The sequence below is a fragment of the Mus musculus genome, chromosome 6 (assembly GCF_000001635.26).
Source record: "Mus musculus strain C57BL/6J chromosome 6, GRCm38.p6 C57BL/6J".
NCBI classification, from domain to species: Eukaryota; Metazoa; Chordata; class Mammalia; order Rodentia; family Muridae; genus Mus; species Mus musculus.
Window position 1 is genome coordinate 141,722,533 of NC_000072.6, and position 26,831 is coordinate 141,749,363.

Consider the following 26,831-nt stretch of genomic DNA (forward strand, 5'->3'; position numbering starts at 1 on the left):
TAAATTTAGTAATGTTTAGTAAAACAGTATTTAGAGTCTTGACTCGGGTATGTTAGAGCATTGAGGTCCAAGGAACCATGACTCCATCATCCTTTATTGGGAACAGTATTTAATACTGACCAACAACATGTCTACATGACATTCATGGGGTGACTCAGTGTGGAAAGAAAAACTTGATGACCTAAGTTCAATCCTCAGAACCCAAGAACATATGTAAAAAAAAATTTTTTTTAAATTCAATGGCAGGTATTTGTAATCCCAGCATTCCCACAGTGAAATAGGAGGAGCCATCAGAATTGCTTGGGACCTTGGGAGACAGGGAGGCTAGGAAACACACCAACAGAAATAAGAGAGATTCTATCTCAAAAACAAGATGAAAAGAGAGGGCTGATTACCCAGCATTGTCTTCTGACTTACTGAGAGGAACACAGAAACCTAAACCATGCATACCCCACCACACACAGAGACATAATCATGCACATGCAGAAATGCCAGCACACATGATTGTGTGCACACACTGTGAAGAAGGACAGATAGAAATGTAAATGAAGTTACATATTACCTCAGAAGAACCATGTACCCAGGTATAGATGATAATGAGAAGATGAACATTTTGACTGAAAATATGATTATAAAGTACTTCAGCATGTTGTCACAGTCAGGGCCTTTGTTACACAGCCCGAGGACTGCAGATGAGTTTCCTGATGACCGAATGCAGCTGCAATTCTGAAACACCTGTCAAAAAGCAAAACAAAACCATGTCCTACATAAGGAAGAAAATATTAAGGTTAAACCTTTATCATTTTCTGCACAGCCAGTTGGCTCAAAATTGGGAGTGTTGGGACCAATGATATGACTCAGAGGAAGAGCACTCACTGAGTCCAAAATACACAAGTTTCAGCACAAACACAAATAAATAAATAAATAAATAAATAATTAAATAGCAGATCCTTTCCCCATTTATTTTCATCTTTCTTTTTCCATCTCAGAATTCTATCATTAAACATAAATGCATGGATTTAAATAATTGGTATTTTCTCACCAGAAAGTGGTGGCACAGGCCTTTAATCCCAGCACTTGAGAGGCAGAGGCAGGCAGATTTCTGAGTTCGAGGCCAGCCTGATCTACAAAGTGAGTGCCAGGAAAGCTAGGGCTACACAGAGAAACCCTGTCTCAAAAACAAACAAACAAACAAACAAAAAACCAAAAAAAAAAAATACCCAAAAACCTAAACCAAAACAAAACAAAATTGGTATTTTCTCAATACATGGAGTAAATTTGCAAATGCTCAATTATCCTGAATTAACACTGTATTTTATTTGTTTATTTGATTTTTCTTGCTTGTATGTGTGCATGTACATATTTGTGTGGATGCATGTGAATGTGCGTGTCTATATGTGTACATGTGCTTGCCATCTCATGCTTATAGAAGTGAAAAGTTAAGTTAGGTCTCTCTTTCTACTATGTGAATCCTAGGATTTAAATTGGTGGTAAGACTTGGTGGCAATGGCTGTACACAGTGAGAGGACTATCTACCTGTACATAATTTTTAAAATAAATAAATAAATAAATAAATATGTCTCTGTTTTGTTTTTACTTAATAGCAAGTGCTAAACAACATTTATCTCAGAATGTTGATAGAATAATTAGGTGCTTACTAGTGTACTCAAAGAATGGAGTTTATTTAAACAATAAAGACAGTCGTTTTGAGTCATTATATTGTCAGGTCTGATTAAGAATCAAAGTTTATATTTAATTTTTATTACCAACCACCTCTACATATTATAACATGCTGACATCAAGGAAAATGTGTGATCTTATTATGCTGAACTATAATGATTAGAGCTGGGAAGATGAAACAGTTAGTAACATCCCGCACAGGCATGAGGACCTGAATTCTCTTCCTAACACATCTGTGAAAGGTGCATGCATAGAGGATGTGTTCCCAACACTGGACCTGAAGATGAGAGCAGGCAACTCCCTGGAGCTCACTTGCAGGGCAGCATAACAGAACCAGCAAATTTCAGGCCAATGACATTCTGTCTCAGAAGCTCACACTATATGGTCCTGAGAGCCAACGTGTGACGTTGCCTCTTTCCTCCATGTGCACATGCACCTGTATACCCCCCAATATGAATGAAATAAATAGATAAATAAATAATAGACAAGCAAAAACCCCCAAAATTCATGATAGAAATGATAACTTTATGTCCACCTTAACAACATAGTAAGTTTGGAGGACAACCTGGGCTTCATAAGATGTTATTACAACAAAGGGCAAATTCTGCCCATAATAACTTAAAATTTTAATTTTAGTGTTGATTTAAGTTTATGCATCTATTTCTGTTTACACAAACGCATGAATGTGGGTGCCAGAGGAAGGCAGAAGAGGATATCAGATGGCCTGGAGCTGGAGTTGTGAGCTGCACCTTGTGTGTTCAGGAAACTAAACATACCCTCTGAAAGAGCAACAAGTGCTCTTTATAGCTGAGTTATCCTCCCAACCTCTCCAGAGCACTGTAACTCATATATTGAACAATGATCTCAAGTGTTTGAAGTTATGAAATGATACTCATATTCTGTCATGGTTTTACATAACATCTTGGAATTTTAAGGTCAAATAAGTTTATGCAGTGTAAATTGAATTGTTCACAAAGAATACTAATCTAATTTAGGCAAGGACTCCTTTTTTCTTTTTAGCAGATATTGGCCTAGTTCGTAGCACATGTTAATGTAACACATACACACCAGCTCTAACCCTGAAAGTATTCTTACCATGTTGATTCCATTCCCAACAGACTTCTCACAGCCTGCGAGGCAGGCTGACATGTATGCTAGGCCATTGTTTCCACACACTGGATCCCATGTGTTCGTTAAGCAGCTACACCTCGTGTTGCAGTCAGCAAGGACCTCATGGTCTACATGTAGAGGGTGCTGAACTCTGTAATGATTTGAAATGATGTTACAGATACTGAAAAATCTCAAGCATTTTATTTTCATCCCTTCATCTTGCATGCACATGCACATGTAAACATTCCAAGGAATTGGGGTAATTGGGTAGAGAGGAATATAGACAGACAAAGAGAGATATAAAGAGACCAACAGACAGAGAGAAACACATAATCACAGTTCATCTTTTCCCTGAGAAAAGAAACATAAATCATACATATATTATCATGTTGTCTCTATTCTATGTTTTTTTTAAATCAGAGTTAATGTTTTAATGAATTTCTTTCCACCTATTTTATAAATAGCTGTGTTTATAAAAAGGTGCATAATGGATAATCTTGAACATTTTATTGTTCACATACCATATAAAATGCCATTACAATTAACTTTACTGGTCCTTTTTAATGAACACTAGTCTACCTTTGTAGCATTTAGTTTTCAGTCAATTTTCTTAATAATACAAAGATGTTCTATACTATGTTTTTGACACACAAGTTATATAGTTCAGTGGTCCCATGACTTTTTTTATAATTACTTCAAAACTAAACAAAAAGTATCTACCATATGGGAATATACAGTCCTGTCAGAGCTAAATTGAAGAGAGCTAATCTTTCATTGATCTACAAGGTAGAAATGAAAGAGGGCTGACTTGAACAAAACCTACAACTTCTATTTATAAGATAGATGTTGCATTTAGCTCCTAATACAAAGTGCTTGACTAATCACACACGCTCATCCAAAAATACTGAGCAATGAAAAATAAATTGAAAAAGAAAAATGTGGGAGTCGATAGGCTATATTTGAATTCTGTGTAGAGTCAACATGACTGGAGATGGGCTCAGTGTGAACAATTCTATTTTGATGGTGTTGGAGTCATTTTCTGTAAACACAAACACACTAATCCTCCCTGGAGTTTCAATTTGTACATCTGCAAAGTAAATGAAATATTTCCTGTCTTAAAAGAGATCCAAGCCACATATATAATACATATATATGTATTTATAAATAGTTAGATTTTATATTTGAAATTAATCAAATCTTAAAATTCTTAAGAATTTTGAAAAGAATTTTACTCTTTACTTTGTAAATTCAATTTAGTTTTAATCTCTTTTCTGTCTCTGTGTCTCTGTTTCTATGTGTTGGTTTCTCCATTCTTTTTGGTGTGTGTGTGTGTGTGTGTGTGTGTGTGTGTGTGTGTGTGTGTGTGTGTAGGCACATTGTATAACACTGTGAATGTGGATGTCAGATGATAATCTTCCACCATTAGAGACAGGGTCCCCTGTTGTTCACTGCCACAAATAAAAGATTAATAGGCACATGAACTTTCAAGTTTTCATGCCTGTGCCACTCAGATCACTTTAGGAACAGTGGGATTATAGATACCCTACCATTTGAAGCATTATATGGAGTCTGGCTATCTAAACTCAGGTCTTTCTGCATGCTCAGAAAGCCTTTGACTACTGAGTCATCTCCCTAGCCCTTTGAAAGGAACCTTCAAGTCTATGCTTCATTTTAACTGATTGGGTGTTTTATTAAATGTGTCCTAAAATAAGACTTAAATTTCTCATGCTATTACAGAATATGACCAGACATCCCTTAAAACCCAAAATATAGAACCGCAGAGTACAGGAGATATAACTATTCTGGTGTCATATAAATTTACAAACATTAATAGTCATACCACATACTAGATTCAAATATGCTAAATTTGAGCTCATTGTAGAAACCCATGAAGAACTACTATCTTGCATAGTTAACTTTTAATGCTTTATGTTACAAAGCATTATTATTTTTCTTCATTACACTTTAAAGCAGACTAGGATATCTCCATGGCAATGACCATATGCTTGTTGAATCATAAATTTACTTACTGGTAGTTCTCAAACATCTTTATTAAGTTTATAACTTCTGTGTGATGCTTTAGATTTGTTGGAATGAAAATGCTAGATAACTGTGGATCACTGCTGTCAAGTCACAACAAAATGATCTAGTTCTATCTGATTCATGAAGAAAATTTACTAGCAACTTGATTATGGTGTTCATTAGGAAACAACTTACCCTTCATAAGAGGCAGTTAAGCCAGCAACTTGGAAACTGTCACAGTTTGTCATATAGTTAGACAAAGACAGAAGGTAGTCAGTCAGGGATAGACAGAATGCTATGTATGCGGCTTTTTTGGCAGTAATCTTGAACTTCTTCATAATCAAACCACCAAGTAAATATCCAAGGCATATTGGAGGTAACATATAAATACCTAAAATTGCAAGTAAACTAGCACTGATGAAAGAGAGCAGATAAAATATATTATGAATGTATTTAATACATCTTACTTAAGAACCCACTTAGCACTGATATACAATGATTCTAACCCCTATTAACTTACATGTTACATAAAAGGAGGTTTTCAAATGCCTATCAATTCACTTAAAAAAAAACCTACTACTGTTTAATCATTTGCTTTAGGTTATAAATATCTATGAACGTCTTATAAACATCACACACACAGACACAAACACACACACACATATACTCACACATTCACTCACACATTATTATACCTACATAAATTTATAATGTTAGATGCTTCCTGTATTTGTTTTGACTTGGTATATTGGGAATTTGACTCAGCTCTGGGTGATTTTAAAGGTTGCTTCTGAGTCCATGCTTATTAACTATAGAACATTTTGTGCATTGTTGATGTTGACCAACATTCTTGTTCCCTTACTTTCTTTCTCCATAAAAAAATTGAAGAATAAAATAAGAGTAAGAAGAAGGAGGAAGAGGAGGAGGAAGAGAAGAAGAAGAAGAAGAAGAAGAAGAAGAAGAAGAAGAAGAAGAAGAAGAAGAAGAAGAAGAAGAAGGAGAAGAAGGAGAAGAAGGAGAAGAAGGAGAAGAGGAAGAGGAAGAGGAAAGAAGGAAAAGAAGGAGGAAAGGAGGAAGAGGAGGGGGAAGGATGAGGATGAGGACGAGGAGGAGACAGAGACGGAGAAGAAGAAGAACAGAAAAAAAGAAAAAAAAAGAAGAGGTAAGAGCAAATTCTTCATTGGGTGGATTCACACAATACCACAACCAGGCTTGTAACAATTTAACCGTTCTTTGCAGCTCCGAACAATTGCGATATTTTTAATACATCTGAATAGGATTTGGACTTTCAGGGAAATATAGATAAAGTGGATGATGGCAATTTTCTCAGAAAAAGTAGGATTCCTGGGTTTAGTGTACTAACAAAGCAGAGTGTGATTACACCAACTGGGGTCTGAGCATCTGAATTAGGAGTAATGTAGAAAACAAACATTGGATTACAGAAGCAGAAAACTGGCCTGACCAGGGGCACAAGTCCCTTCGGGTCAGCACCAGCACCAGGTCACCTTGTGCGTGGAGTTGGCGGATGCCCCCATGGCCCCAGGAAGACACTCCACACGATCTTAGGACCACTGGTGAGTGGAACACAACTTTCATTCCAATCCAATGGTGCAGAACTTGAGACAGCATTAGGGAAGCAGAAAACTGGCCTGACCAGGAGCACAAGTCCATTCCAGTGAGTGCCAGCACCAGGCCACCTTGGGCTCAGAGTCAGAAGATACCCCCATGGTCCCTAGAGGACTCTCCACATGATCTTAGGATCATAGGTGAGCAGAACACAACATTGGTTCCAATCCAATTGTGATGGACCTGTGATAGCAGGAACAAGGACACCGGAGCCCTTCCTTTTGATCAGTTTTGGTTTACCTTGGTTTCCAACAGACCAGACAGCTCCATGCTCCTCATAGGAGACACCACTTCCAGGCACTGTAACACACCCAGAGTCTTAGGACAAAAGGATCCCAGGATAACAGGAGCTGGGTCACACCAGTATTTCAGGGTCTCAGAGGAATTTGACTGCCAAGAACTCTGACACACCCAGAATCTTAGGTTCACAGGAGTCCACAATCAAAGGAACACAGAGAAAGCTGGACTCTGAGGAGTCCTAAATCAATTGGGATTATAGGAAGGACAGGCTCCAATCAGATATATTGAGGGCAGCAAGCACGTGAGATAATCAGATGGCAGCAGGCAAGTGTAAGAAAAGAAGCAACAGAAACAAGGTTACTTGGCATCATCAGAACCAAACTCTCCCACCATAGCAAGTCCTGGATACACCATCACACCAGAAAAGTAAGACATGGATCTAAAGTCACTTCTCATGATGATGATAAAGGACTTTAAGAAGGAATACAGGGAAAAAAAGGTGAACAGCTAGCAGCCTTTAAAGAGGAAACACAAAAATTCCTTAGAGAGTTATAGGAAAACACTATCAAACAGTTGATGGAATTGAACAAAACCATCTAGGGTCTAAAAATGGAAGTAGAAACAATAAAGAAAACCCAGAGGGAGACAACTCTGGAGATAGAAACCCTAGGAAAGAAACCAGGTACCATAGATACGAGCATCAGCAACAGAATACAAGAGAGAGAAGAGAGAATCTCAGGTGCAGAAGATTCCATAGGGAACATGAACACAACAATCAAAGAAAATGCAAAATGCAAAAAGATCCTAACTCAAATATCCAGGAAATCCAGGACACAATGAGAAGACCAAACCTATTGATAATAGGAGTAGATGAGAATGAACATTTTCAACTTAAAGGGCCAGCAAATGCCTTCAACAAAATTATAGAAGAAAACTTCCCATACCTAAAGTCAGAGATGCCCATGAACATACAAGAAGCCTACAGAACTCCAAATAGACTGGACCAGAAAAGAAATCCCCCCCCCAACACATAATAATCAGAAAAACAAATGCACTAAATAAAGGCAGAATATTAAAAGCAATAAGGGGAAAAGGTCAAGTAACATATAAAGGCAGACATATTAGAATTACTCCAGACTTCTCACCAGAGACTATGAAAGCCACAAGATCCTGGACAGATGTTATTCAGATACTAAGAGAACAGAAATGCCAGCCCAGGCTACTATACCCAGCAAAACTCTTAATTACCAAAGATGGAGAAACCAAAGTATTCCATGACAAAACCAAATTCACACAGTATCTTTCTATGAATCCAGCCCTTCAAAGGATAATAACTGGAAAACACCAATACAAGGATTATAACTATGGCATAGAAAAAGCAAGAAAGTAATCCTTTAACAAACCTAAAAGAAGACAGCCACAAGAACAGAATGCCAACTCTAACAACAAAAATAATAGGAACAACAATTACTTTTCCTTAATATATCTTAATATCAATGGACTCAATTACCCAATTTTAAAAAAAAAAAACATAGACTAACAGACTGGATACACAAACAGGACCCACCATTTTTCTGCTTACAGGAAACCCATCTCAGGGAAAAAGACAGACACTACCTGAGACTGAAAGGCTTGAAAACAATTTTCCAAGCAAACGGTCTAAAGAAACAAGCTCGAGTAGCCATTCTAATATCGAATAAAATTGACTTCCAATCGAAGTTTACAGAAAAGACAGGAAGGGGCACTTCATACTCATCAAAGGTAAAATCCTCCAAGAGGAACTCTCAATTCTGAATATCTATGCTCCAAATGCAAGGGCAGCCACATTCATTAAAGAAACTTTAGTAAATGGAAAGAAAGAAAGAAAAAAAAAAGAAAAAAAGAAACTTTAGTAAAGCTAAAAGCACACATTGCACTTCACACAATAATAGTGGGAGACTTCAACACACCACTCTCATTAATTGACAGATCCTGGAAACAGAAACTAAACAGAGACATAGTGAAACTAACAGAAGTTATGAAACAAATGGATTTAACAGATATATACAGAACATTTTATCCTAAAACAAAGGATATACTTTCTTCTCAGCACCTCATGGTACCTTTTCCAAAATTGACCATATAATTGGTCACAAAACAGGCCTCAACAGATACAAAAATATTGAAATTGTTCCATGCATCCTATCAGATCACCATGGACTAAGGCTAATCTTCAGTAACAACATAAATAATGGAAAGCCAACATTTACGTGGAAACTAAACAACACTCTCCTCAATGATACCTTGGTCAAGGAAGGAATAAAGAAAGAAATTAAGGTCTTTTTAGAGTTTAATGAAAATGAAGCCACAACATACCCAAACTTATGGGACACATTGAAAGCATTCCTGAGAGGAAAACACATAGCTCTGAGTGCCCCCAAAAAGAAACTAGAGAGAGCATACATGAGCAGCTTGACAGCACACCTAAAAGGTATAGAACAAAAGGAAGCAAATTCACCCAAGAGGAGTAGAAGGCAGGAAATAATCAAACTCAGGTTGGAAATCAAGCAAGTAGAAACAAAAAGAACTATTCAAAGAATCAACCAAACCAGGACATGGTTCTTTGAGAAAATCAACAAGATAGATAAACAAACCCATAGCCAGAGTCACTAGAGGCCACAGAGATAGAATCCTAATTAACAAAATCAGAAATGAAAAGGGAGACATAACAAGAGATCTTGAGGAAATTCAAAATACCATCAGATTATTCTACAAAAGGCTAAACCCCAAACAAACAAACAAAAAAAAAAAAACAAAACAAAAACCTGGAAAACCTGGATGAAATGGGCAATTTTCTAGACAGATACCAGGTACCAAATTTAAATCAGGATCAGATTAGCGATCTAAACAGTTAAACAGTCCCGTATCATCTAAAGAAATTGAAACAGTTATTAATAGTCTCCCAACCAAAAAAAAAAAAAAAAAAAAAAAGCCCAGGACCAGATAGGTTTAGTGCAGATTTCTTACAGACCTTCAAAGAACATCTAATTTCAGTTCTTCTCAAACTATTCCACAAAATAGAAACAGAAGGTACTCTACCCAACTCATTCTACGAAGCCACAATTACTCTGATACCTAAATCACATAAACACCCAACAAAGAAAACTTCAGACCAATTTCCATTATGAATATCAATGCAAAAACACTCAATAAATTTCTTGCTAACTGAATCCAAGAACACATCAAAACAATCATCCATCCTGACCAAGTAGGCTTCATTCCAGGGATGCAGGGATGGTTTAATATACAGAATTCCATCAACATAATCCACTATATAAACAAACTCAAAGACAAAAATCACATGATCATCTCGTTAGATGCGGAGAAAGTATTTGAGAAAATCCAACACCTCTTTAAGATAAAAGTCTTGGAAAGATCAGGAATTCAAGGCCCATACTTGAACATGATAAAAGCAATCTACAGCAAACCAGTAGCCAACATCAAAGCAAATTGAGAGAAGCTGGAAGCAATCCCACTAAAATCAGGGACTAGACAAGGCTGCCCACTTTCTCCCTACCTATTCAATATAGTACTTAAGTCCTAGCCAGAGCAATTCTAATACACATTCGAAAGGAAGAATCTAAATGTGACTATTTGGGATTATATGATATCATATATAAGTGACCCTCAAAATTCCACCAGAGTACTCCTAAACCTGATAAACAGCTTCAGTGAAGCATATGGATATAAAATTAACTCAAAAAAATCAATGGCCTTTCTCTACACAAAGGATAAACAGGCTGAGAAAGAATGTAGGGAAACAACACCCTTCACAATAGACACAAATATTATAAAATACATTGGTGTGACTCTAACTAAGGAAGTAAAAGATCTGTATGACAAGAACTTCAAGTCTCTGAAGAAAGAAATAGTAGAAGAACTCAGAAGATCAAAAGATCTCCTATCCTCATGGATTGGCAGGATCAATATAGTAAAAATGGCTATCCTGCTGAAGGCAATCTTCAGATTCAATGCAATCCTCATCAAAATTCCAACTCAATTCTTCAAGGAATTGGAAAGGACAATTTGATGTATATAAAGAAAATATCTAATAATTATAAATTTTAAAAAAGAAAGGGCAATTTGCAAATTCATCTGGAATAACAAAAAACCTATGATTGCAAAAACTCTTCGCAATGATAAAAGAATCTCTGGTGGAATCACCATGCCTGACCTAAAGCTGTACTATAGAGCAATTGTGATAAAAAACTTTATGGTACTGGTATAATACCAGACAGGTACACTAATGGAATATAATTGAAGACCCAGAAATGAACCTACACACTATGGTCACTTGATCTTTGAGAAGGGTTCTAAAACCATCCAGTGGAAAAAAGACAGCATTTTCAACAAATGGTGCTGGCACAACTGGCAATTATCACGTAGAAGAATGAGAATTGATCATTCCTATCTTTTTGTACTAAGGTCAAGTCTAAGTGGATCAAAGAACTCCACATAAAACCAGAGACACTTAAAACTTATAGAGGAGAAAGTGGGGTAAAATCCTCGAAGATATGGGCACAGGGGAAAACATTCCTGAATAGAACAGCACTGGCTTGTGCTGCAAGATGGAGAATTGACAAATAGGACCTCATATAGGTGGAACAACATTATGAACTAACCAGTACCCCAGAGCTCTTGACTCTAGCTGCATATGTATCAAAAGATGGCCTAGTCGGCCATCACTGGAAAGAGATGGACACGCAAACTTTATATGCCCCACTACAGGGGAACGCCAGGGCCAAAAAGGGGAAGTGGGTGGGTAGGGGAGTGGGGGTGGGTGGGTAGGGGGGACTTTTGGTATAGCATTGGAAATGTAAATGAGCTAAATACCTAATAAAAAATGGAAAAAATAAATAAATAAATAAATAAATAAATAAATAAATAAATAAAAAACAACAACAACAACAAAAAATTGCAAAGCTTCTGTAAAGTAAAAGACACTGTCAATAAGACAAAAAGGTCACCAGCAGATTGGGAAAGGATCTTTACCTATCCTAAATCAGATAGGGGACTAATATCCAATATATATAAAGAACTCAAGAAGGTGGACTCCAGAAAATCAAATAACCCCACTAAAAATGGGGCACAGAGCTAAACAAACAATTCTCACCTGAGGAATACCGAATGTCTGAGAATCACCTGCAAAAATGTTCAGCATCCTTAATCATCAGGGAAATGCAAATCAAAACAACTCTGAGATTCTACATCACACCAGTCAGAATAGCTATGTTCAAAAATACAGGTGACAGCAGATGACGGCGAAGATGTGGAGAAAGAGGAACACTCCTCCATTGTTGGTGGGATTGCCAGCTTGTACAACCACTCTGGAAATCAGTCTGGCCGTTCCTCAGAAAATTGGACATAATATTACCTGAGTACCCAGCCATATCTCTTCTGGGCATACATCCAGAAGATGTTCCAACTGGTAATAAGGACACATAGCAGCCTTATTTATAATAGCAAGAAGCTGGAAAGAACCCAGATGTCCTCAACAGAGGAATGGATACAGAAAATGTTTTACATTTACATAATGGAGGACTACTCAGCTATTAAAAACAACAAATTTATGAAATTCCTAGGCAAGTGAATGGATCTGAAGATATCATCCTGAGTGAGGTAACCCAATCACAAAAGAACTCACTCACTAATAAGTGGATATTAGCCCAGAAACTTAGAATACCCAAGATACAATTTGCAAAAATTGCATGAAACTCAAGAAGAATGAAGACTAAAGTTGGAGATTTTGCCCCTTCTTAGAATTGGGAACAAAACACCCATGGAAGGAGTTACAGAGACAAAGTTTGGAGCTGAGACAAAAGGATGGACCATCCATAGACTGTAGCATCCGGGGATTCATCCCATAAATAGCCACCAAATGCAGACACTATTGCATATGCCAGCAAGATTTTGCTGAAAGGACCCTGATATAGGTGTCTCTTGTGAGGCTAGGCCAGTGGCTGCCAAACACAGAAGTGAATGCTCACAGTCAGCTATTGGATGGAACACAGGACCCCCAATGGAAGAGCTAGAGAAAATACCCAAAGAGCCAAAGGGGTCTGCAACCCTATAGGTGGAACAACAATATGAACTAACCAGTATCCTCAGAGCTCATGTCTCTAGCCACATATGTAACAGAAGATGGCCTAATCAGCCATTATTGGGAAGAGAGGCCCCCTGGTCTTGCAAATTTTATATGCCTTAGTACAGGGAAACACCAGGGCCAAGAAATGGGAGTGGGTTGGTATGGGAGGGGGGGAACTTTCAGGATAGCATTTGAAATGTAAATGAAGAAAATACCTAATAAAATATTGGAAAAAGGAAAAAAAAAGAAAACAAAACAAAACAAAAATTGAAGCCAAAATATAAAATTCTAGGAGTAAGATATAGTATCTCAGTGAGTTTATTCTTCTTGATCTTACTCTTTATCTTGCTCTTGAGGATTCACCTATTATGATTGTGGTGGTTAGAATATGCTTGACCATATGAAGGGCATTATTAGGAGGTATGGCCCTGTTGGAGAGGGAGTGGATTTGCTAGTAGAGTGTATTCCTGAAGGAGGTGGGCTTTGAAGTACTGCCTAGTGGACAATAGTCAGTTTCTCTTGTTTGCAGCCATATCAAGATGAAGAACTCTCAGCTCTTTCTTTAGTACCATATTACCTTGTATGCTTCCATATTTCCTGACATGATGATGATAGACTGTGCGTCTAAAACTGTAAGCCTGTTCATTAAATATTTGCCTTTATATGAGTTGCTTGGGTCGTGGTACCTGTCTCTTTACAGCTTTAAAACCCTAACTAAGCCAATATCCTTGCAGCAAGAGTGCTACTAACGGAATAATGAAACTACATACCCATGATGAAAAGTACATCTGCAGACGATTTTCCATATTGCTGTTCCAGGTACTTAGGAACATAAGATACCATACTGACAAATGTATTGAACTGGAGCACACTTATAAGGAGATAAAGCATATAAATTGGATTGCAGGAGAGGTTCTTCATTAATGGAAAGAAATCTGAAACAAAAGCATGTAGAGATCACCAAGTCAACTTGGCTGTGCATTTTGTGTCTAGAAATCTCTAAAAATCTCACAGATTCTATGCTGTGACAAACATGCATTTGAAAAATCATGATCCCTAGTGGCTAAAGTTCTATATATTGTTTCTAGTCATTTTCTGTAAGTTAGTGATATATATTGGATATATAAGAACCAGACCACAATTTTCCATCAAATCAAAAAAAAATCTATTTTTTATGTAGAAGTATTAGGTCTGTGGCCACACTCTTTCATTTTTCAGTTCATTATTTCTATTTCCTGTATTCTCTAGAGATTCACTAACTATCCCTTAGAATTGGTGAGGAATTTACTTTGATGAAGTTTGAATTCAGATGATGATCCTATCACTCCTGAATAAACTAGTCGAGAAACTAATAGCTAAGGAATCATGCTGCAGCCCAAACAACTTAGTCAACTCGTAAGCACTTTACAGCAGCAAATGCATTTGGAAAACCCTCATTACCTCACAGATTGTTCTGTAAAATAGATCATGTACTTAGTCACAAAGCAAGCCTCAACAAATATAAGAAGACTGAAATAAATCCTTGCATATTATCAAATCACCAAGGATTAAAACTGGACTTTTACAAGAACTGAAACATTAGAAAGCCTACAAACTCATGGAATCAGAACAATTCTCCAGTGAAGGACCACTGGGTCAATGAACAAATAAGAATACAAATTAAAGACTTTCTAGAATCCACTGAAATTAAGGCTCAACACACTTAAGCTATAGGACACAATGAAAGCAGTTCTATGAGGAAAGTTCATACAACTGAGTACCTTTATAAAGAAACTGGAGAGATCTCATTAACAGTACACCTGAAAGTTATAGATCAAGAAGCAAATTTACCCAAGAGGAGCAGATTGCAAGAAGTAATCAAATTTATGGATGAAATAAATTATTAACAACCAGAAAATTTAAATAATCAATGAAACCAGGAGTTGATTCTTCAAGAAAATCAGCAAGCTAGACAAACCCTTAGCCAAACTGAGAGAGAGAGAGAGAGAGAGAGAGAGAGAGAGAGAGAGAGAAATTATCCAAATTAACAAAATCAAAAATGAAAAGGGAGACATAATAACAGACAATGAGGAAATCCGAATCATCATCAGGTTTTACTTCAAAAGAATGTGCTCCATAAATTTGGAAAATCTAAATATAATGGGTGAATTACTTAATAGATTTTACTTGTCAAATTTAAATCAAGACCAGGTAAACCATCTAAGCTAAGCAGTCCTCTAACCCCTAAAGAAATAGAAGCTTTCATCAAAAGTCTCCTAACAAAACAAAACAAACTAAACAAAGAAAGAAAGAAAGAAAGAAAGAAAGAAAGAGAGAGAGAGAGAAAGAAAAAACCAGCATCAGATGGTTATAGCACAGAATTCTATCAGACTTTCAAAGTGTAGCTAATACCAATAATTCTCATACTATTTCACAAAATAGAAATGAAGAAAGGGAATTTCAGACCATTTTACTTTGTTAACATTGATGAAATTCTCTTTGTTTGCTAAGTCTTTGAATGGTTTAGGTATCACAGTGACTATGGTCTCATAGAATGAGTTTGGCAATGATCTTTCTGTTTCTATTTTGTGAAATAATTTGAGGAATATTGGTCTTAGCTACTCTTTTAAAGTCTGGTAGAAAATACACAAGAAAAAATATCTTCCACTGTGATCAAGTAGACTTCATCCCAAGGATGCAAGGGTGATTCAATATCCATCAACATACTCCACCATATTAAGAAACTGAAAGAAAAATGGACACGATCATCTCATTAGATTCTGAAAAAGCCTTAACAATATCCAACACACGTTCAGGTTTAAAGTCTTGGAGAGGTTATGGATACAAGGACATGCCTAAACACAATGAAGACAATATATATCAAGTCATTAGCTAGTATAAAATTAATGGAGAGAAACGCAAAGTAAATTCCTCTAAAATCAGGGACAAGGCAAGACTGTCCACTCTCTCCATATATAGTCTGTGTAGAGGTTGAAGTTCTAGCCAAAGCAGTAAGAAAACAAATAGCGATAATGGGGATTCAAATTGGAAAGGAAAAAGTTGAAGCATCACTCTTTGTAGATGACATGAGTATACAATGTTGACTCCTTTATGTTTAGCTTGAATTTCTCTCTCTCTCTCTCTCTCTCTCTCTCTCTCTCTCTCTCTCTCTCTCTCTCTCTCTCTCTCTCTCTGTGTGTGTGTGTGTGTGTTGTGTATGTTTAACTTGAACTAATGTTTTCTGGAAAATAGGATTTTTAAAACAGGGGAATATATATTTGTTGATTGATTTTTCAGATTGACTTGAATTTTTTATAAAGTCTAACTTAAGGTAAGTCAGATTTCCTATTATGTAGGTTGTTTCCAGTGGTGACTGTGGAAGACATTGAACACAAGCGATTAGTAATGTTTCATTACACACTGTCTTATCTCAACACAAGTGACAGATATCCACAAACCACAGACCCATCTACACTAAATAGAGTTTAAATTTTTCTTGTTTGCCTTTAATGATTCTTTGGTTTTCCTTCTTGGCTTTTTCTCTGTGCTTCTCCTCTTTGGCATTTTCAGTTCCATCCCCATTATCCTGTAATCCTTCCTTTGGGAGTGTTTTCGGAAAGAAGAAAAAGGGGATACTGGTCAGGAAATTCACTCCTGCACAGACCAAAAAGCCAATCCACCAAGCACCGACCCAGCGTGTATCAGTGGGAGTTATGGTCAGGTCATCTGTAAAGAAATAAGTTATTGTATTAGCTTGCATCATTCTTTTCTGTGTAAACTGTATAAAATTATTAATCAATGTAATTCTGTCTAAGCATAAACTTTGTATATCATTTGTTATTTATTTATAATTTGTTCTTCTTGTTGTTTGAGAACTTGACCTTGTGACACTATTTTCTTTTCTTTTCTTTTCTTTTCTTTTCTTTTCTTTTCTTTTCTTTTCTTTTCTTTTCTTTTCTTCTTCTTCTTCTTCTTCTTCTTCTTCTTCTTCTTCTTCTTCTTCTTCTTCTTCTTCTTCTTCTTCTTCTCCTCCTCCTCCTCCTCCTCCTCCTCCTCCTCCTCCTCCTCCTCCTCCTCTTCCTTCTCCTTCTTCTCCTCCTCCTCCTCCTCTTCCTCTTTCTTCTCTTCCTCCTCCTCCTTCATTTTCTTCTTCTTTTTTTCAATGCTGAAATTACTGGCATCTGCTACCCCTCTGTGCTAATTAAGACCTTTAGAAAAAGTCTCTATGGTTGACCAATCAGGTGAAGTTAAAATTAAATAAGAAGAAAGGTGTCTAGAGTGCCACATGGCATAATATTTAAAACTGCATTTGAAACAAGTCAGAAACAGAATTCAAGAAATATTTAAGAAATTAGCTTTAACCTGATGTAATAAGGTCTCAAAACATCACAGTTGGTGAGGATAGGGGCTGGAGAGACAGTTTAGTGTCCAAAAGTTACTGTTGCTCTTACAGAAATACTGAGTTCTGTTCCAAGAACATACATTGATATTAACTACTGCCTGTAATTCTGATTTCAGGAGATAAGATACCTCTTCTGACCCAGAAGGCATTTGTGAATTCACTCTCTCTCTCTCTTTCTCTTTCTCTCTCTCTCTCTCTCTCTCTCTCTCTCTCTCTCTCTCTCTCTCTCTCTCTCTCTCTCTCACACACACACACACACACACACACACACTCTAATAAAATACATGGTATCTAATTACTTTTTATGTTCTGTGTGTTTATAAAGAAAATTATCTAATTTTATGATGCAGTATGTGGCGATATACTTTCCAGCAGTAAATAAGTATTTCTGTGTATTATGTGAAACCTTTGCAAATTGATGCCTACCGTGTAAATAGAAAGATCCAGTTCATTATCCACTTTGAATGCCTCATTGAGAAAATCCACTTGGTTATGTCTTGAAACCAACTTGTATCTGAAATATGGTTGGAGAATGGTGGATTTTGAAGCAGAAGGTGACATTTTATGCTTTCTTCTGTTCCCCTTTGTTCTGTCATTTCTAATTTGATAATATAACTAACTAAGGATCAAAGGACACAACAGAATAGCATTCCTTAGCATTCTCCCACACTCTGGGGACTGTACTGCATAAATAAAATGCATGTGTTACCTGTATTCCCAGAATCAGTGTCTACATAAATGTTAGCACAGAAAGATCCCAAGGAATATCCAATCCAGTAGCTAATGGTTATTCCTATTTCTAAAATCCCTAGAAGTAAACAAAGATAGGAAGTTACACAACTGCTCAAAGAATTTGCTTGGAAAAAAAGCCTTGAGTTATTATTATTAATAATTTATTATTATTGTTATTATTATTATCTTTAATCACTCCCTTCATTTATATCTCAAATGATATCCCCCTTCCTGGTTAGTCCTCCACAAATCCCTCCTCTCACATTTGCCTTCTCTCCATCCTCTTTGCCTCTATGAGAATGCTCCCCAATTAACCAAAGAAGACCTCAGACAATGGAAAGATCTCGCATGCTCATGGATCAGAAGAACTAATATAGTAAAAATGGCCATCACACTGAAAGCAATCTATAGATTCAGTGTTATTCCCATTAAATTCCATGTCAATTCCTCATAGAATTGCAAAGAGCAATTCTCAAATTCATTTGGAATAGCAAAAACCTGAAGAGAGAAAACAATTCTCAAAAAAAAAAAACCTTCAGGGGAATCACCATTGTTGACCTCAAGGTTGTATGTATGTATGTATGTATGTATGTATGTATGTATGTATGTATGTATGTATGTATCTATCTATCTATCTATCTATCTATCTATCTATCTATCTATCTATGAATCTATGTATATATTATTGTTTTCTATAAATATTGAGTGCTACGGCTCTGGTGGAGTCAGCTTGACAGATGAAAGTCTGAAAGCTTTCTCATGAGGAAAGAGTTTCAAGAAAACTTCCTCCTGGAGTTTTGGCCATCCCCCTAACCCATAAAATTAATTTTCCACTCCCGCGTTAGTCTAGTGTATGGATCCACATGCCCTCTATTAAGCATTACCCTATAATAAGTGCCTTTTAAGATTGTATTCTGACATAGCTAAAGCCTTTCCCAGTGTTCCAAAATCCAGATTATAGCAAGGAGTCTAACCTATTCAGTAACTAATTAAGTGTTACTATAAATCAGGACCATTAACTCAGTTATCTGCAGAAAGAGCCTGGGAATCTCACTGAGATAGAAATCTTTACTACAGGCTACATTCCATGTCAAGAGCAAGTTGATATACTATCCTGATAAATGGAGAATTCTCCAGACAAGATAAAGTTTTACAAGACCTAAGAATTTAGAGCTCCGTGACACCACATTATTCTTGAGGCCTGTCAAGAGTTATAACCCCCTGGTGCTATTAACACTAAAGTGTGAAATTCTTGCCTGGCATTAGGCTGATCCTAGGCAGGGCTTGTTATCCCTAATGTAAACATTTAATTAGTTCCTGCAAGTTCTTTTCTGTTGTATCTGGTAAATTTCAGTGTACCTTGTCTTATTTGTGATTTGTAGCTCCTGATAATTCGCTGTAATATAATAGTCTTATGCTCGACCAGAACATTACATTCAGATTCTGCACAACCTCTCCTGTGTATGTCTGTTTGTCAAATTCATCCGACTCTTTGTCCACCTGCTCGAGAGACTCGTTTCACGAAGACAAAGGGGGCCCAGAGGGTCTGCGGCAATTGAGAAATAAGCTCACATTTTTTAAAATATGTGATGTTCCCCCGTATCTCCTCTTACAGAATTATTTCTCAGGGGCACTGCTGTCATTCAGTACATGGTGGTGGGTCTTCTGGTCATCTGAAGTAGAACTACACCCCCTTTCTAATTCTATTTTGCTTCCAGTCACAAGATGAATGGTTTGACTGGACCAATCCTTTTACCATAATGAGCTGCTTCAGGACAGGACACCAAACCACACTGCCCAGTTACATAGACCAACATCTCCAAAGATGAGGGCAAAATGAAATATTTCTTTTTATAAATTATTAGCACAGGTATTTATTAAAGGGAAGGAAAGTTGACAAACACAGATGCCTTCTTACTTAAACCCATCTTTCAAATGATCTTCTGTGCTTTGATAAAGGAAAGGCTGTACTATCATAGGCAATCTCATAAAAGCCATGATTTTAGTTAGGCCCTTTGATGCTTCCATTGTTATGTTTTCAGAGAGTGTCTGTGATAGCTAGCTTTCACTGTCAACTTGACAATACAAAATTACCAGTGAAGAGCATCTTAATGAAGTAATGTCTACACTGGGTTTATTTGTGAACATGTCAGCAGGAGATTGTATTTGTTAGTATGTTGATGTTTCTTCTAGGTTCTGTCCCACAGTTACCCAGCAACAGCTAGGTATAGGTATGAGCTTGCTATAAAAAGATTATTTGGCCTCTCCCAAGCCTTCTGAACCTTTTCTTGGTCTCTGACTCTGACCCCTCTCCCCTCTCCTCCCTCTCCTCCCTCTCTTCCCTCTCCTCCCTCTCCTTTCCCCTCTCCCCCTCTCTCTAAATTCTTGACCAGCCTCTGCCCTTTTCTTTTTCTCCTCTCCTCCCCTCTCCTCTCCTCTCCCCTCCTCTCCTCCTCTCCTCCTCCCCTCCTCTCCTCTCCTCTCCTCTCCTCTCCTCTCCTCTCCTCTCTGTGTCCACCCTCCCTCCCTCTACCCTCCATCTCTCTTTCTCTGTTCCCTCTCCTTCTCTACTCCCTTCCCAATTCCCTTCCCATGCTCCAAAATAAACTTCATTTCATAGTAGACCTGTCATAGTATGACTGGTACCTCATGGGAAGATGTCTCAACATGGGCCTGCTACGTCAACCCTCATACCACATCATATTGTATTTCACAAAATATATCAGTATTAAATATTTCATATGAGAAGCCAAGCCCACTGTGGGCAGCAATATTCCCTAGGGAAGTTCTGAACTATGTAACAGTGGGGAAACAGCTGAGCAGAACCAGGCAAGCAAAAGCAGAATACCAAAATATTCATTCTTTCTGATCTTTTGGGTATGACTAGAAATTTCAAGATACTGTTACTGTGACTTCCCTGTTTTGATAGAATTCTAAACCAAATTTAACTCTTTTTTTCCAAATGAAACACTTTATCTCCAAAGTTACATTTTCTCACAGCAACATAAATGTAACTAACACTGTTTGTAAAGCAGTGTATACTGCAATGAAAGTCTTGTACTGCAGCTTCATCAAAGCTCCACTCTGGAAACTTCCACAGAAAGAATATGTCCTCATAACAGCACTTCTCTCTGGTGTTATCCTGGTCACCTTTCTGATCTTATACTTATTTTCACTTCCTTTGTCCTTTCCAACCACACCTGGCTTCTTTGAAACCATGTTCAGCATTTCCCAATGTATCTGTAGATCAGAATCTGAGTCATCCCTTCCTAGAGAGAATCCAGATATGAACAAGGACAACTTCCTTCTCTTCACTTTATATTCTGTCTTTTCTTCCTTCTCTGTGGTTTTATGGCTTAGTCTTCCTTTGTGTGCCTGACTTTTCAATACCAAGCCCTTGTATATCCCTTGTTCTCTCAAATGTCCCCTATTGTTTGATGCCCTCTATGCAATGATTCCTATGTGATTGTCCACTTCTACTGAGTTCTTTTCTGCCTTACACTGTCTGCCTCTTATTCTGCTCAAATGCTTCCTGACTATAAGTTTCTCTCCAGGTTCTAAAAGTGACCTCCATCATGGATCACTTTCTCCACTTTTGTTCTTTTTTTTTTTTTTTTGGTATTAATTACTTAGGAGTTTCACTTAATGAACCTTGATCTCATTCACTTCTCAGTCTTTTCAGATATATCTCCCTCTTCTGTCCTCCCCAAAAGTGGAAATTCAAGTCCAATTTGTGCTGGCCATTTACGCTTTGGAGCATGGCCAAACTCCCAGTGGCAGCTACTTAAGTCAGAGTCTTTTCCCACCCATACCCCTGCTAGAAGCCGTCAACTGTGAAGGACTACACTTCAGGATCCTGATCACCAGCACATCCCTATCACTATGCTCACCATCTGAAAACCAGAAAGCATCCAAAGCAATAATCAATGTCCATGATCCCAGACCTTGCATACCTAAAAATGATCCCAAAGCATACTATTCAAACTTACCAATGTATAAAGGAGAGTTTTCAGATTTGGCAAAATCTTCTATGTAAGAAATACCCAAGGGCATGATGGCAGTTTCACCCATTCCACGTATAATATTTCCCACTAGTACATATATCCACATTAGTGATTTAATTTCTCTTCCACACTCTGCATTAAAACAATCAAGCAAACAAAAAAACTACAGAGTATTTGATAGTGAAGTGTTATTTGACAGTAAATTCAATTTTTTCCTATGTATTTATCAGGTCATAAGGTTACAATGACCATTCAAGGACTTACATTGCTATGCTGGGTCTGAATCAGAGAATCACTTCTACTGTGTACTTTGAAAGAATACTTAGCAATGGAGTGTAAGTGCCATACTGGAGCCAATTCCCATTAGGGTGAGAGAGATGACTCTACAGACCAACACCTGTTCCCAACTCAGCCTTTAGTGGCACCACATTGATTGTTAGAATTATATCATAGAAATAGGAAAACAGAAAAATCTAGGACTTTCCCTCACTTACAGGGACTCAGTACTTCAATAACCAGTGGATCAGTTACTTAGTAGGTGTGCTACGTCATTCAACTCCTCTAAAGCTTTGAAGAAGGAAAAACATGAACACATGTGTATATGTCTCTGGCCTATGTTGTTGTTTTTACATAACACAGACAGAAATTTGATAGAAGTTTGAATTTTCTGTGGCCTATGTTACTTTGTAGAAACTACAGATTTTGACAGCATAGTAAATATAGATTATTTCTATAAATTTCATCATTCATTGTCAATAAAATTCTCCAACAGTTAGAGTAGCAGGTGATCAGTAGAATGGCAGAAACTGGGCCAAAGGTAATTGAAAGGGAAAAGAACTCTTTAAATGTTTGCATGTACTTCCCAAGTTTATTCTAAAGGAAATGAACTGCCACTCCCTAGGGAAGCTGTGACATAATGCTTTAAGGGATATTAAGGACAATGTACCCCTTTCCTGTGGAGTAGTCAGCATTGCCCATAAATGTCCTAAGCACAACTGAGCTATAGGTTCAATTCATATTTACTGCTAGTTCAATAAAATCAGTTTACATCTCTAGGTATTCAGACATGATGACTTCTATCTATTGATCAGAGGGAGATACTCAACCCACTTCTAAGGTAAAACTGAAACTATCAGCCACCGGTAGACTCAAGAGCATTTCTGGGGTTCTTAACATTGGGGAATCTTAAATCATGTACTGCAATGCAAGGATAACAAGGTAAGGCTTTCCAAAAGTCAGTTCCGGAGGTGAGAACATTAGCAAGAGGTAATCATCTAACTACTAAGTGAATGGGCTAATATGGAGGTAGTTCTTTCACATTGTAGGATAATTTTTATATACACTGTGTGAAGATGTTTTTCTTGCCTTCCTTGCCTACCTAAGGTAAGCTAAAACAAAAATGTGATGACCTGTAGCAAAGAGAGGAAGCAGTAGGTGAGAATTGCAGGAGGAGATAGCAATGTGAACTCAGAGGAAGTCAGATGTATGAAACAAAGGAGTGGTAACTACAAGCTACAAGCTACATGGTAGATATAGAATAGAATAAATGGGTTAAAAGAAGTTACGAGCTATTTGGGGAGTAAGGCAAGACAAGGTCATAAGCATTGTTACTAAGACTCTGTACCCTGATTTAGGAACTGTGGCAAGCTTACAAAGTTACACACAGTTAAATCACTTTGCTGTGCTTATGAAGATTCTATAGTTTGGAACTCTAGACTTGGGTGCACTTTGACTCTCAAAGTATTTTGTTCTTCACACATTTTCTAAGACCAATGACATTCCAAAATTAGCTGCTACTATAATTTCTGTGCCATGAATCCAGCATAATGGAGACGTTCTGGCTTGAGGTGATTCTGTTGAGTCAACTCCAGACTAAATATACAGGAAATGTGGTGGGTCTTTTACCATGTGCATTTTTTAAATGCACTTTGTAAAATGGATATGTAAACATGTGCACCTTCATGAGTATATGTACATCACATGTGTACAGATGCCCAAGAAGGCCAGAAGAGGTCAACCAATTCCCCAGGAGTGGACTTACAGTTGCTGTGAGCACCCTGATATCAGTGCTAGAACCAAAGCCTGCCCTCTGGGTGAGTACTGTGGTGGTTTGAGTAGAAATGCCTCCCCGAGGCTCTGGTATTAAATTCTTAGTCTCCAGTTGATGGTGCTGTTTGGGGGAAGTTTAAGAAAAATGCCACTGGAGGCAAGCTTCAAGAGCTTAAAGCATCATTCTACTTCTAGATTGTTTTATCTCTGTCCTATGCTAATTGTTGAGATGTGAGCTCTAAGTTTCCTGTTCTTAGTACCATTCCTCCCTGCTATGACTGCTTCTCATCTTTCTAGAAACTTAATGGGTGACATAAGCCCATCAGAAATATCAGAATTCACACTAAGATTCACAACAGTCACAAACTCAGTTATGAAGTAACAAGAAAGTATTTTTATGGTTGGGGTCAACACAACTTAAGGGACTATAGTAAAGGGCTGCAGCATTGGGAATGTTGAGAAGCACTGATCTAAAACTATAAATATAAATGAATTCCTCATTGTCTAAGTTCTTTCACCATGTATATCAGAGTAAAAGAAAAGTAATTAATACTTCTAGCGTGTAGTTTTACACAGCACCTGGGTGTGTCTGTTAAGACTTAGTTGAAGAATTGCCTCCATAGTATTGACCTTGGGCATGTCTATGATGCATGTTCTTGGATAATTAATGGGAGATGACATGGAGTAGTGTGGGTGGTACCACCCCTTAGGAGATGAGCCTAAGCTGTATAATAGAGATAGCTGAGCAAATCAGAGGAGCAACCAGGATGCAGCACGCCTCAGTGGTCTCTGCTTTGGTCTGTAATTGCTGGTTCCTGCTGTGGCTTCTCTCAGGGTAGACTATAATTAGTAATCTATATGAACCCTTTCCTCCATGAGTTGCTTTTAGTGAGTGTTTTATGACAGCAACAGAAAGCCAAATAGACCAATAACATAGGTTACCTCTTAAGTTTAAATGTATCCTTCTAAGTTATTTTTCTTTTTTTTTTTCCATTTTTTATTAGGTATTTCGCTCATTTACATTTGCAATGCTATACCAAAAGTCCCCCATAGCCACCCACCCCCTCTCCCCTTCCCACCCACTCCCCTTTTATGGCCCTGGCGTTCCCCTGTACTGGGGCATATAAAGTTTGCGTGTCCAATGGGCCTCTCTTTCCAGTGATGGCCGAATAGGCCATCTTTTGATGCATATGCAGCTAGAGTCAAGAGCTCCGGGGTACTGGTTAGTTCATAATGTTGTTCCACCTATAGGGTTGCAGATCCCTTTAGCTTCTTTGGTACTTTCTCTAGCTCCTTCATTGGGGGCCATGTGATCCATCCAATAGCCGACTGTGAGCATCCACTTCTATGTTTGCTAGGCCCAGGCATACTCTGACAAGAGACAGCTATATCAGGGTCCTTTCAGCATAATCTTGCTAGTGTATGCAATGGTGTCAGCATTTGGAAGCTGATTATGGGATGGATCCCCGGATATGGTAGTGTCTACATGGTCCATCCTTTTATCTCAACTCCAAACTTTGTCTCTGTAACTCCTTCCAAGGGTGTTTTGCTCCCACTTCTAAGGAGGGGCATAGTGTTCACACTTCAGTCTTCATTTTTCTTGAGTTTCATGTGTTTAGGAAATTGTATCTTATATCTTGGGTATCTTAGGTTTTGGGCTAATATCCACTTATCAGTGAGTACATATTGTGTGAGTTCCTTTGTGAATGTGTTACCTCACTCAGGATGATGCCCTCCAGGTCCATCCATTTGGCCAGGAATTTCATAAATTCATTCTTTTTAATAGCTGAGTAGTAATCCATTGTGTAGATGTACCACATCTTCTGTATCCATTCCTCTGTTGAGGGGCATCTGGGTTCCTTCCAGCTTCTGGCTATTATAAATAAGGCTGCTATGAACATAGTGGAGCATGTGTCCTTCTTACCAGTTGGGGCATCTTCTGGATATATGCCCAGGAGAGGTATTGCTGGATCCTCCGGTAGTACTATATCCAGTTTTCTGAGGAACCGCCAGACTGATCTCCAGAGTGGTTGTACAAGCCTGCAATCCCACCAACAATGGAGGAGTGTTCCTCTTTCTCCACATCCACGCCAGCATCTGCTGTCACCTGAATTTTTGATCTTAGCCATTCTGACTGGTGTGAGGTGGAATCTCAGGGTTGTTTTGATTTGCATTTCCCTGATGATTAAGGATGTTGAGCATTTTTTCAGGTGCTTCTCTGCCATTCGGTATTCCTCAGGTGAGAATTCTTTGTTCAGTTCTGAGCCCCATTTTTTAATGGGGTTATTTGATTTTCTGAAGTCCACCTTCTTGAGTTCTTTATATATGTTGGATATTAGTCCCCTATCTGATTTAGGATAGGTAAAGATCCTTTCCCAATCTGTTGGTGGTCTTTTTGTCCTATTGACGGTGTCTTTTGCCTTGCAGAAACTTTGGAGTTTCATTAGGTCCCATTTGTCAATTCTCGATCTTACAGAGCAAGCCATTGCTGTTCTGTTCAGGAATCTTTCCCCTGTACCCATATCTTCAAGGCTTTTCCCCACTTTCTCCTCTATAAGTTTCAGTGTCTCTGGTTTTATGTGAAGTTCCTTGATCCACTTAGATTTGACCTTAGTACAAGGAGATAAGTATGGATCGATTCGCATTCTTCCACATGATAACAACCAGTTGTGCCAGCACCAATTGTTGAAAATGCTGTCCTTCTTCCACTGGATGGTTTTAGCTCCCTTGTCGAAGATCAAGTGACCATAGGTGTGTGGGTTCATTTCTGGGTCTTCAATTCTATTCCATTGGTCTACTTGTCTGTCTCTATACCAGTACCATGCAGTTTTTTTCACAATTGCCCTGTAGTAAAGCTTTAGGT

General features: G+C 37.8%; 1 protein-coding gene across 1 annotated transcript in view; it reads right to left on the reverse strand.

The window, feature by feature from the left end:
- The window catches only part of Gm5724 (predicted gene 5724), a 70,424-nt gene that overhangs the window by 14,837 nt on the left and 28,756 nt on the right, over nt 1-26,831 (reverse strand). Inside the window, exons 7-13 of the mRNA NM_001378682.1 lie at nt 21,905-22,051; nt 17,893-17,991; nt 16,286-16,507; nt 13,573-13,737; nt 5,008-5,203; nt 2,776-2,941; nt 563-735 (exon numbers count right to left, since the gene is read on the reverse strand). Coding sequence (NP_001365611.1) covers nt 563-735; nt 2,776-2,941; nt 5,008-5,203; nt 13,573-13,737; nt 16,286-16,507; nt 17,893-17,991; nt 21,905-22,051 — 1,168 coding nt within the window. The remainder of the gene's footprint in view (nt 1-562; nt 736-2,775; nt 2,942-5,007; nt 5,204-13,572; nt 13,738-16,285; nt 16,508-17,892; nt 17,992-21,904; nt 22,052-26,831) is intronic.